Source organism: Balaenoptera physalus (genome assembly GCF_965194825.1).
Source record: "Balaenoptera physalus genome assembly, chromosome: 14".
NCBI classification, from domain to species: domain Eukaryota; kingdom Metazoa; phylum Chordata; class Mammalia; order Artiodactyla; family Balaenopteridae; genus Balaenoptera; species Balaenoptera physalus.
In genome coordinates this window covers 37755593-37769474 of record NC_138893.1, presented here as the reverse complement: position 1 = coordinate 37769474, position 13882 = coordinate 37755593, and the positions used below count along the sequence as shown (strand labels likewise).

The 13882-nt window shown below is 34.9% G+C and overlaps 1 protein-coding gene across 11 annotated transcripts in view; it reads left to right on the top strand.

Moving 5' to 3' along the window:
- ATRNL1 (attractin like 1) overlaps positions 1-13882 on the top strand; it is a 715591-nt gene that overhangs the window by 204018 nt on the left and 497691 nt on the right. For all 11 annotated transcript variants that reach the window (XR_014253040.1, XR_014253041.1, XR_014253042.1 and 8 more), the window contains exon 20: positions 1033-1126. Coding sequence is in view for 8 of the 11 variants with exons in the window: in XM_082423366.1 (XP_082279492.1) it covers positions 1033-1126 (94 nt within the window). In the remaining 3 variants the exon portion in view is untranslated. The remainder of the gene's footprint in view (positions 1-1032; positions 1127-13882) is intronic.

The window sequence follows — 13882 nt, the reverse complement described above, 5'->3', positions numbered from 1 at the left end:
TTTGAAAGGGCTAATGACATGATCAGCCTTATCTCTTGAGAATATGTCTCGGGATTGGAGAATGAGTTGTAGCCATACTGAAGGCAGAAAGATCAGTTATGTAATGTATTGGTGTCAGTAAGAGAGCATGAGTGACAGGACTTGAATGATGTGTTACCATAGTGGAAAGGAGGAGGTCAGATACAAGAAAGATCCTGCATGTAGAAACTAAACCTGCCAGCTGATTGGATGTTGGGCACAATAAAGTGTGAGATTTGTGTCCTGAATAATTGGAACACTGATCTTTAACAAATGAATGCAAAGTAAGAAAATGAAATGAGTTCAGTATGAACCAAATTGACTATATGTAACTGTTATACTATGGAATGTTTCAGGTAGTATTCTGGAATACTGAAACTGAGAATGATCTCAGAAAAGGATGATTTTTGGGCAAATAAACAGATATGCTTTTTTATACAATATGTAAAATTATATTTTTTTATTGTTGGCAGTGGTAACAGCAGTGGAAGTAATAGTTGTATTTATTAAGTGCTTGATAGGTGCTAGGAATTTAAAATACATTATCTCATTTAATTCTCACTAAGTCCTGAGAGCTCCTTTCTCCTTTTGAAGACGAAGAAACTAAGACTAGTGAGGTTACATAAATTGCCCAAGGTCACATAGCTAGTGATTATAGATGTACATTTTGAAGCTGAACTGTTTGACTCCAAAGATCTTATGCTCTTTGAAACTCATTTCATTAAGTAGATGTACCAAATTAGAAATGGAAAAAAGTCCAAAGAAGGATGAGATAAATACTTGGATCAACACTAGACTTCAGGATACCCCAAAGACTTTGAAGAGTTTCACAAAATTTTTAAATAAGTGAATTTACTTCCCCTTAATTAAAAATAACTTGTATGCTAACCCTAGTTTTTGGATGGCAAGAGGATAATTGATGGTTTACAAATAAGATAATACAACCTTCCCTGAAATGTGATGCACATGTTTTTGATGGGGAATATTCAGTATCATTTTGGTTTTGACTTACAGCTTGTACATGCAGTGGACATGCAAATATTTGTCATATGCACACAGGAAAATGTTTCTGCACAACTAAAGGAATAAAAGGTGATCAATGCCAATTGTAAGTAAAAATTACTTTCTAGAACTTTCATGGGTTGAATTTGTGCTGTAGAACTAATTGTTATAGGTTTTCCATTTTAAGTTTAGTGTTGTGTTAGTTAGGCAACCAGTATTGTTTTAAGCTATGTTTACTTGCATTTTATCAAGTTTCATAAAAAATTAAGCCTTTAAAATGACAATTTTGTGGAGCCTTCAAAACAGAGCCCATAGAATATTTGTCTTTTGTATCTCTCTGATAAAAAGAAACATTCTTATTTTTTCTGGAAAAATATCTTATACATCAAACCTCCATTGCTATCTTTATAATTTTTCTCTATATCTTGTTAAATAACTGAAATCCAATGTTTCTATGCATTTCCTTCTCTTGAATCTTTTATTTTTAATTCTGATCATTATAGTCTTTTAGGCCTTGCAAGTGGTTTCTTATACTCATCTTCTTTTTCTCTGTTATTTCATTAGACATGAACCCACTCTTGTTGTTACTCTGCTTTCAATAGTTTTATGAGTGGTTTTTGTCTTTTTATAATTTAGTTGTTATTCTCACCTACCTCCAAAAGGAGTAACTTTAAAAAGTAGTTGTTTCATGTTACTTAAATGTTTTTTATTATTCATATTCTTCATATATTAAAATCATTTTTATAGTTTTGAGTTGTATATATGCACTTACGTTTATATTAGGTATAATATGCTGTATGACATAAACCATAAATTCCAATTATAATAATTATATAATTATTTTAAAAATTAATAAAAGATTCTCTAAAACTATATGTAAAAATTTATATCCAAAGAGGTGTGTTAGCCATGGAAAATGATCTTTTTGTTTGTTTTTATTTAGAACAAATACATTATTTACAATAGAATTACCCTAAACATTTCAAGTTAGATGGTCATGTCTTTGACTAGTCACTGAGGTATCATAGGTTTTCAAGAGAAGGTGAGCAGAACCAGTTTTTATTCCTTCTCCATAGTCTCTAAACTTAAAAATGAGGTCAAAGCATAAGATCTTAGGGAAATTCCTATTAAGGAAGGCTATTTTGTTCTCAGTACCAATGAGATTAAATCAGAGTCCTATGCTTTAAGTCAGAGAGATGCCTCCAGTATTCTGCAGTGCTACATACTGGTTGTCATAAGTAACACCAACTTCTTGGGTGTGTGACATGTGCATTTACACAGGGCCTTATGCTTAGAAGGGCATCATGCCTGATTGAATGTTCTTCTGTCGCCATATTAAAATTCTTAATAAATTTTTAACGAGAACATTTTCATTTTGTACTGCTCCTTGCATCTCTCTTCCCCCAATGAATTGTGTAGTAGCTCTTGGTCTTAAGCAACAAATACTTTATTTTTGTTGTGAGATTCCATCATCATTATAAACACTGACAATTTAAATTTGTACTTTACTTTTGCACAAATGGTATAACCATCCATAATAATTACCCGTTATGTGATGCAGTACGTTAGAAACGTATTTTTGTTTCCAGGTAAGAGAGACAGTATTTTAATTCACTGAACTCATGGGCTTCTAAGCTTATATATACAGAGTTACAGGATTTGGCATATGTATGAAATATTAGAAAAATAAATTATATAGTTCTGAATGGTGAAATTACATTTTGCCCTAGTTATTATAAACGGGAAATTTTTTGTAAGCAGAGGAAAATTTGGAATACTAATTTGTAGAGAGTATTTTGTGGACAGTTTTTGTAGATAGAATTACATTCATTACTTTTTTGTTTTAGTTATTTGTTTTATTTATTTATATAAAATTTATATTATATAATAATATATATCATATCTTATTTGTATACAAATATAAAATATATTTATAAAATAGAAATATATGTATATTATTTACATATTAATATTAAATATATATTTATATTTGTATAAATATTTGTTTTATTTATTTAATTTATTTATTTGAGTGTAGGGCAGTGATGACAATAGGGTCCTCATACTTAAAGCAATAATTTCCTGCAGTGTGCTTATACTGGAAAAAAAGCTCTCTTTAAGAAACAAAGCTAGTCACTCAAGTCAGTAATCTATTATTAAATGAGTGGTTGCTACTCTTAATGAATATGAATAACACATGGTTTTTACTTAAAGCTTCTTTCAGGCTAGCAGTGGAGACACTAGCCAAAATATACTATATTAATTTATTATTGATACATTAGTGATTTGAGATGCTTATGAATGAACTCTTTCCTCTTCCCAGGATAATTTCTGTTTGGCTTTAAGTATGTAGTCAGACATCACATCTCATTTGTGTATTTTCCATAAACTCTCCAAATTGAAGTTGGTTCTCTTCCTATTTACTAATTTTTTCCTTGCATTATCTATGTACTTGCCTGTATCCTTTATTAAGTGAACCTCTTTAGGGACCATTGCATCAGTACTACAGTGTAAGTGTTCAATAAATTTATTTAATGGAATAGAATGAAGAAAGTAGTGAAGGAGTACTGAAAGGGAATGACTGATTTATCATGGAAGAATAAGGAAAGTTTGAGCAAAGCATATTTGAGATGGAACTTGAAGGAAGAGTTAAAATTTTCTGGGTATAGAATGTAATAAACAGAAAGAGAAACCACATCAGTAAAGCAAACAAGTAAAAATGAACGATAGCATTTCCAGTTTTTGCTCAAGATGTAGAGAGCTGGAAAAAGCATTGTTCCCACCTTTACAATGAAAGAAAGAAAAGCTGGGCGAACTGCAAATTCATGAGTTTTCTTGAAAGTGTTGGAGAACTGAGATTACAGGGTAACCAAATGACCGAAACTCTAAAGAGAAACGAGAGCTGTCAGGGAGAAATGAGACAGGAACACTGGCTAACCTGGAGTGAAGCCAGTGGGAAGCTTAAAAGCAGAGTCCAGCTGAGGTGGCTGATAAATTGGTGCTCAAGTGCTCATCGTCAATAGTGGGAAGGTCCTGGGGCTGAGGAATTGGTGGGTCCACACACTTTTTAGAGTTTTTTTTCATGAACCGCACCAGTTGCTCATGGAAATAATTGGAGATAATTTCTTGTGGTGTATGCTGGGGGATGGGAATAGCAGACACAGTGGGCAGGGCTTCAGTATGGGGTCAAAATATTCATTTAAAGGGACACCAAATTATTAATCTTGCCAAGGTAAAGTTCTCATTCTGGCCCTGGCCTAAACACAGTTGGAACTCAAAAATGGTAAGTTAAAAATTAATTTAATGGAAAAGTAAACTATAATATAAATGTAAATATAGAATGAGTGAAATGGTATTGTCTAGGAAAATTGTTTACTTTTGAGGAGCAACATGCAGACTTTAAAGAAAACACACATATTATTTTTGTAAAATTTCTCAATTTACAATGTGAAGGTGACCCGTATTTGCATTATGTAAAATATAATGTCTGTCATTTTCAATGTATGTGTAATGAAGGTCAGTAGTATTTAATTGCTTTTTCCTTCAGCCTTCTAACAACCCTACTGATAGAAACTAATGTTCCTCAGTGGGAAATAAAGGGGAAATCAGATATAGGTGAAAGAAGTTTTGATAAAATGTTGTGGCAGATACTTAACGATACATCTTGCCAACTCTCATGGCTTTTAGGATTTCATCAAGGCTGCAGTGGACAGTTTCCTGTACTTTCCAATATTCACATAAAGAATGAGAATCTTTGTTTCTCTTTTAGTTCCAAAGCTACTCATTTCTGCCCAGGTGCAATCAGGAAGTGTAAAGCAGTTGATGCCAGTATGGGTAATCCTTGGCCAACGAGAAATGGGAGTTTGTCCTCCATTTCCCACATTGTCACCAATGCTTCCTGAGATAAGTCTCCTTAGCAAGTACCCACATCCAAGTCCTTATTTCAGCGTCTGCTATTGAGGTTATTCTGACTAAACTGGTTGCTACTGGAAGCAGTTCTACATAATAGACCCTCAGCATAGGATTTTATAATTGGATGACTTATCAAATGGCAATAGCACTACAATGCTAATGGTGAGTGGGGTAGTGATTATCCTGGTGTGCTATAATAATTATTGAGAATATTAACTGTGTTTGATAGGATAAAGTATAGGTTGAGGGAGAAGTACTAGTTTATGTAGCAACTTTAGCACTTGAAAGTCATGGGGCGATGGTAATTATGCTTACAAACTTGGCTAGCTTTTGTTAATTGCCAAGAAGGCTTAAAGAAGGAGGCTTCCATCAATTCAAGGCATAATGTGAACATCAGAGGCCCTCATGACAGCATTTAAAGACCCTCATCCTCTATAGCCAGAGAGCAGAGTATCTTGAAAATTATGCCCAGGATTTAATCATAAGGTTGGCAGACTGCAGATGAAACTGAAGGCTCAGTCATGACAATTTACCCATGCCAGAGTCGATGCCTGATGACAAGGAGTAAGCCTTTGAGGCCTACAGTGGGGACACTTATGAGTACGACCTTAGAACCCTGAATGCTAGATTCCCTTGAGCACTCCTGACTGGAAGAAGTAGCCCTCTGTCATTTGCTAGAGTAGAATAGCTTCCTTTTCTCTGGACACAGTGCAAAGATTTCACCTGAGGGTTATGCTTCCTAAAAAGATGTCCTCCTCCAGAGTGTCCCCTGCCTCTACTTATTGTGTTCAGATCAGTAAGAAGCATCAGGTCTCAGTGTAGCATGAATGGGAAAACACAGTCTCTGCTATGGGAAGAGATAGCTTATTCACTCAAAAAGTTGCAGAGCCTGGTAAGTATGCAGAGGCAGGAATCAGGAGTGCACAGTGAGGGTGTTGGACCTGGGGACATGGGATATAAGACTGGAGAAGGGAGACTATATTGATACGGCATCACTCTCCTGTATTTCAGGATTTCATATCTTAGTGAGTTTACCTGGAGTTGCTGATGGCTTTTTCAAGTGTGGACATGATGCTTGCCTCTAGTTAATGAGGTGGGAGTTGCTGGAACTGTCTTGGGAAATTTTGAGCACTGGGGTTAGAAACTCAGGAAGTTGGATGTATTGGAATGCATGTATTACATAATATCAGACTGCCCATTAACTGACTATATTTTCTTGGAGGTCTTCCAGAACACTCCCTTCACTAGGACAATAAGGAGTACAACAGTAAGGGGAGCCCTGGAATCTGTGGAACTCAGTGGTGGCTATTCTCTGTAGGTCCTGATAGACAGTAGAAAATGATTCCAGTCAGCTGGGCTCTCTAGTGACAATGTGTATGTCAGGATTCCAGAATAGTAGAAGCCAGGTGGTGACATTTAACTCTTAAATATAGCTATAATTACCTTAATAGTCAGCAACACCAGATTACCAACAGGGGGTATTGGTCGGCAGGGATTTGTGGAAATGCCTGAGTACTGAGGGATAAGCTAAATTGGCAGCCAACTAGATTATTGTTGGACTTGTGTCACCAGAAAAAATCATGAACCAATAAGCAGAAGGTTGTTGTCAGCTGCCTTAGTAGAAAATTGTGATCCTTCAGTCTTTTCATGATTCTGATTTGAATCTCTGATTCCCAGAGCCCATCAGTTAAAATAGTGGTTGGGTTCCTTTGAGGAACCACGCATGCCATCTCATCAATACACACAATACATTCTCCTCCATTCTATCCAATGGGACCTCAAGCCATTTAGTACATAATTGGTCACTGGAAAATGACGCACACATACTTTTGAAGGGCTTTGGGATAAGGTGTTTAGCCTGGTATTGGTCACCAAAATAACATTAATATATTCAGTTAAAAATCTGTTCAGTATTGTTACTGTGTATTTAAGGAGTTATATGACTATTTCAGAAGATAGCATTGGGAAATTTTACCTTAACATTTGTTGCATGTTTAAAAAAGAACAAAAAGAAACAAAAAACATGTTTCTGGATCGGCCCTGGATTAGACCTGTCTAATCTTTCTAATTACCAGAAAATATCTAAAAATCCTACAGAAAGTGTTGTTATATATTGTACACAGTAACTATGAAGCTCAAAATATTTTGGTTGCACAAAGGAAAACATTAATTTATTAGGTGGTTCTCAATGGTGATGGAATAGCACCTTCTAGAACTTCATGGATTTTCATAATTAATTATCTTAAAAATTAAGGAATGCTACTGGCATTTAGAGATGAAGAGTCATAGCCCCTTTATTAGAATGGGGACTTACCGGGACCAGGTAATAAATGGAATTTTGGTCCAAATCTGTTTAATTGAATACATTGGTCTATAAGCGTACCCTGTGGTCATTTTCCTGTTCCTAAGTGCAAAATTGGAATGGATAAATGTAGCAGCTGGCAGACTCTTCAGGTTGATCTTCTGAGTTGTGGGAAAGGAGCCGTTAGGTAGAAAGGGTCAAGTGGAAGGAGTCCCTTAAACTCCTTCCATTCACTCTGGACCTGGTGAAGATGGTAAATCAGAAATTAGAGATCTTATACCAAGACAAATAACAGGTTGTTGAAATAGAGAAAATGAGGAAGTATTATATTCTCAAATATTAGCTGGGTCTTATTTGTAAGTGTAGTGCCAAAATAATTCCCTAGATTAAAATATGGGCAAGATTATGATAAAATGTCACAGAAAATATACATTCTATCCTGAAACCATACCACATGTCAAGGCACACATTCAATTTCTGGTACTTGAAAAGACCTTGGAAACTATATCATTTCTTAGAAATAGGTAATAGAGGATAATTTGGAAAAAGATATAGTAATACCAGAGCCAGTAGAGTTGTTTGGGGCTTCTGGGAACATTTTCAGAGTTCCCAGCTGAAAAATAATTGGCAATGCCCAAATACATAGTTTTAATACGTGATTTTTATCACATAGATTTTATATCATAGGGCTACAAATTTTTAAAAAATATATAGTATAGGAATAAAATAACAATTTTCATCACTTTATTAATGAAATCTAGTGCTATTCACAAGTCTATACTACTAATAAAATTTGGTTCTTAGTTTCTTAAAAGGAGTCTCAAATATTCTCTAGACACATGACATACTCCAAGATGTGTGTTGTATATACCATGAACAGCATAGCTACTTTTGATGAGGTTTTCTAAAACGATGAACACATCTTAGTTAAATTTTGAATAAAATTATTCATGGTCTCTTTTCAAGTTACATGGTAATTGCATTCCTAGAAAATTCACTGTTTGTTATAAACATGCAACACTATTCTGTGTCTATAGGTAAAATGGAATTAGGTTCAACAGTCAAATAATTATGAACAAAAACTGTTGATCTGCTATTTTATCCAAAAGTTGTGTGGGATTTGGATCAATTTTTTGTTATGTGGAGTGGCCTTTTGCATTCAGGATATCTGTCATCCTTGGCCTCCGTTTTAGCCATTGTAGTACATTCCATTAGAACTCCATAATTATAGAGGTAATTCATTGTTACCCACACATTCATCCCCACTGAGAACCACTGATCTAATTAATTAGTGTTTTCCTTTATCTAGCCAAAAAAACTTTTGTTGCTTTATTTATTGCATATAAGATCTTAGAGCAATTTAGTTCCTTCTGGAGAATATTATACACATTCATGATATTGTTAGATATTATGTTGGTAGATTAATCAAAATTGATGGGTTGATCCAGAATCATGTTTTAGTTTTTATCCACAGTAAGTTGAAGATAAAATTTCTCAAACATATTAGGAATTATAAGTATAATTACTGAGATATATGGCACAATTAATAAGCAGGATCTTTTAAATTTAGTAATTTAATTCATAATTGAATCTCCTTTTCTCTTCCTTATATCTTTCCTCTTTAGTGATCATAACTTCTTCATAGCTACTTATGTTAGGATTAAGACACTGGTTCTCAAAATTAGGGTAAAGAAGAATCTCCTGGAAAATGGTGACTTAAATTCTATGATGGGGATCAAAATTTTGCTTTACTACAAACATTCCAAACAGCTGTGAGTTAATAGTTCTTGATACATACATAGTCCTTGCCATAGGAGAATCTTCTTCTTGAGCATTTTTTCCTCACTAGTTTGCCTTTAGACCAGCAATATCTAAGATTATTACCCATTTTAATCTATTTTGTTATATCTAGTCTCTCTCTCTCTCTTTTTTTTTGGTGGCAGGAGGCAGAGGATGATGCCAATAATGCCTTTTACATTTTTGGACAATCCAACTTGTGCCTTCCTTTCTAGACTAGTTTCTGGCACATAGTAAGGGCTTTATAAAACAAATATGAATTTATGTATTTTAGGACTTTGTTTTTCCTAATTACTCCCTTTTAAAATTTTATTTATTTATTTTTATTGGGGTATAGTTGTTTTACAATGATATGTTAGTTTCTACTGTACAGCAAAGTGGAGTTCCCTGTGCTATACAGGAGGTTCTCATTAGTTATCTATTTTATACATATTAGTGTATATATGTCAATCCCAATCTCCTAATTCATACCACCACCCCCCCCTTTCTGCCCTTGGTGTCCGTACATTGGACAGTGCTCCCTGGACGCCCAGGTCTCCATGAGTTCAACACCAACGGCATCAAAGTGGTCTACTTGCCCTCTAACAACATCTCTAATTCAGCCTGTAGATCAGGGCATCCATAAGGATCTTTAAGCCTCATTACGCACAGTACTCTATGCACAGGATTGTCAGTGCTATGGAAGGGAACCCGGATAGGGAGAACATCATGAAAGTCTGGAAGGATTTTGCCCTGGAAGATGCCTTTGTGTTATAGAAAAAGCTGTGAAAACTACAGAGCTTGAACCAATAAATTCCTGCTGGAGAAAACTGTCCCGATGATGAGCATGACTTCACAGGATTTGTGACAGAGACAGGAAATCGTGGAAGAGATTGTGGATATAGCAAACAAACAAACAAAAAAGGGGTGGGGGTTGAAGGGTTTCAAGATATGGATCTTGGAGAAATTCTAAAGCTGATAGATACCACACCATAGGAATTAACTAAGGACGGCTGATGGAGCTGAGTGCTTCTGAACCAGTGCCAGACAGTAAGGAAGAACATGTAGAAGAAGCAGCACCAGAAAACAAATTGGCATTAGACAGTTTGACATAGGGTTCTGATTATTCAAGACTACTTCTAACTTCTTTCATGACATTGGAGCCTTCTATGATATGGCCGCTGAAACTAAAGCAAATGGTGGAGGAGAGGTACTGTATAGAAACATTTTTTAGAGAAATGAAAAAACAAAAAAAGTCAGACAGAAATTACAGTACATTACTGTAAAGTTACACTAGTGTGCTTGCCTCTCCTGCCTCCCCCTCCCCTCCTCCACCTCTTCCGCCTCTGCCACCCCAGAGACAGCAAGACCAACCCATCCTCTTCCTCCTCAGCCTACTCAACGTGAAGACGGCAGGGGCGAAGACCTTTCAGATGATCCACTTCCACTTAATGAATAGTAAATAATCATCATGCCATATAGTTAATCAACTTATCTCTTGTGTATGTGTGAGTGCTTTCCTGTGAAAATGTAATAACTGTATGACAAGAACTGTGTGAGACATTTTTGTGTCATCATCATCATCTAAGTATTCATCATGTAGGTCATTGTGTGCAAGACTTGTATTGAGATGGATAGTCTATCCTTACATAGGCATAAAGTGAGTGATATTAATATAAAATTAATGTGTTAGATTTCTTACTGTTTTATAACTTTGCTTTCAAAGAATTACCTTACTGTACAGTATGCCTCTCTCTCTTATAGTTGGAGAAACTGCATATCAGCCTATCATCACTGAGTGGTTTTTAAATGAAAGTAACAATGTTTTCGATACTGTATTGTAAATATGACTAATATTGTATGCCATAAAGATTTTTTTAATGTCTTTATTGGAGTATAATTGCTTTACAATGGTGTGTTAGTTTCTGCTTTATAACAAAGTGAATCAGCTATACATATACATATATCCCCATATCTCCTCCCTCTTGCATCTCCCTCCCATCCTCCCTATTCCACCCCTCAAGGTGGTCACAAAGCACCGAGCTGATCTCCTTGTGCTATGCGGTTGGTTCCCACTAGCTATCTGTTTTACATTTGGTAGCATACATATGTTCATGCCACTCTCTCACTTCGTCCCAGCTTACCCTTCCCCCTCCTCGTGTCCTCAAGTCCATTCTCTACGTCTGTGTCTTTATTCCTGACCTGCCCCTAGGTTCTTCAGAACGATTTTTTTTTTTTTTTTTAGATTCCATATATATGTGTTAGCATACAGTATTTGTTTTTCTCTTTCTGACTTACTTCATTCTGTATGACAGACTCTAGGTCCATCCACCTCACTACAAATAACTCAATTTCGTTTCTTTTTATGGCCGAGTAATATTCCATTGTATATATGTGCCACATCTTCTTTATCCATTCATCTGTCGATGGACACTTAGGTTGCTTCCATGTCCTGGCTATTGTAAATAGAGCTGCAATGAACATTGTGGTACATGACTCTTTTTGAATTATGGTTTTCTCAGGGTATATGCCCAGTAGTGGGATTGCTGGGTCGTATGGTAGTTCTATTTTTAGTTTTTAAAGAAACCTCCATACTGTTCTCCATAGTGGCTGTATCAATTTACATTCCTACCAACAGTGCAAGAGGGTTCCTTTTTCTCCACACCCTCTCCAGCATTTATTGTTTGTAGATTTTTAAAAATTTGATAATTATTCATTCATTAGAGTATAGGCTAAGCTACCATGAAGCAACCCTGTTGATTACACTACACTACCATAAAACAATCATATTGCTGCTTTTTTGTTATCAAAGCATGAATTGCTATACTTGTAAATAAATATAAATTTCTTTTTCACATTTTTTCATTATTGATGTCTAGTGTTAGTAATACGTATAACATCTACAGTGCTTTGTACCATATAAGACAACATTGATGTAGGTACTGATAGATGATTCATCTTGTAAACAGATGACATAAACTTATGGTATTGATAAATTGGGTACAGTACTGTAAAATGTATTTTCTCTTCTTTATGATTTTCTTAATGACATTTTCTTTTTACTCTATTGTAAGAATACAGTTTATAATATATATAACATACAAACTTTGTGTTTATTGACTGTTTATGTTATTGGTAAGGCTTCTGGTCAACAATAGGCTATTAGTAGTTAAGTTTCGGGGGGAGTCAAAATTTATACATGGATTTTTGACTGTGCAACGGGTTGGTGCCCCTAACCTCTGCATATTTTAATGGTCAATTGTACAAAAAAAAACCCACCACAGATAACACAAACATGTGGAGTCTAAACAACATGCTACTAAACAACCAATGGATCAACAAAGAAATCAAAGAGGAAATCAGAAAACACCTGCAGACAAATGAAAATGGAAACACAGTGGTCCAAATGGTCCAAAATCTGTGGGATTCAGCAAAAGCACTTCTAAGAGGGAAGTTTATAGCGATACAAGCCTACCTCAGGAAACAAACAATCTCAAATAAACAACCTAACCTTACACCTAAAGGAACTAGAAAAAGAAGAACAAACAAAACCTAAAGTTAAAGTGAGAGAGTGGCATTGACATACATACACTACCAAATGTAAAATAGATAGCTAGTGGAAAGCAGCCGCATAGCACAGGGAGATCAGCTCGTTGCTTTGTGACCACCTAGAGGGGTGGGATAGGGAGGGTGGGAGGGAGACACAAGAGGGAGGGGATATGGGGATATATGTATACGTATAGCTGATTCACTTTGCTATACAGCAGAAACTAAAACAACATTGTAAAGCAATTATACTCCAATAAAGATGTTAAAAAAAAAAACCTATAGTTAACAGAAGTAAAGAAATAATAAAGATCAGAGCGTAAATAAGTAAAGTAGAGACTAAAATAAACAATAGAAAAGGTCAATGAAGCTAAGATCTGGTTCTTTGAGAAGATAAACAAAATTGGTAAACTTGTAGCCAGATTCATCAAGAAAAAGGGTGCAAATAAATAAAATCAGACATGAAAGTGGAAAAGTTACAACTGACACCAAAAAAATTCAAAGGATCCTAAGAGATTAGTATGAACAATTATACACTAATAAAATGGGCAACTTAGAAGAAATGGATAAATTCCTAGAAATGTACAATCTCTCAAGACTCAATCTGGAAGAGGTAGAAAATATGAACAGACTAATTACCAATAATGAAATTGAATCAGTAATCAAAAAACTTTCAACAATCAAAAGTCCAGGACCAGACAGCTATACAGGTGCATTTTATAAAACATTTAAAGAAGAGTTAATTATCCTTAGACTCTTCCAAAAAATTGAAGAGGAAGGAACACTTCCAAACTCTCTTCTGTAAGACCAGCATCTCCTTCATACCAAAACCAGACACACACACACACACACACAATTATTCACTGTTTCAAATTAATCACTCATCAGTTTATATTATTAATGTGAAATATTTTCTAAATTATCAGTAATTTCAATTTTTATTTTATTTTGATCCAGTAATTATTTTTAAATTGTTTTTTAATTTCAAAGACTTTAAATTGTTAATTAAAAAAATATCTTCATTGACTTGTTTTGTAAATTTGGATTTTTTAAATAGACTTTAATTTTATAGCAGTCGTAGGTTCACAGCAACATTGAACAGAAAGTACAGAAATATACCCCTAACCCATAGATACATAGCTTCTCCCATTATCAATACCCCTCACCATAAAGGTGCATTTGTTACAATTTATGAACCTACACTGACACATCATTATCACCCAAAGTCCAGAGTTTACATTCGGGTTCACTTTTAGCTTTGTGCATTCATTCTGTGGGTTTTGATAAATAAGTAATGGCATGTATTCATCATCATAGTATCATACA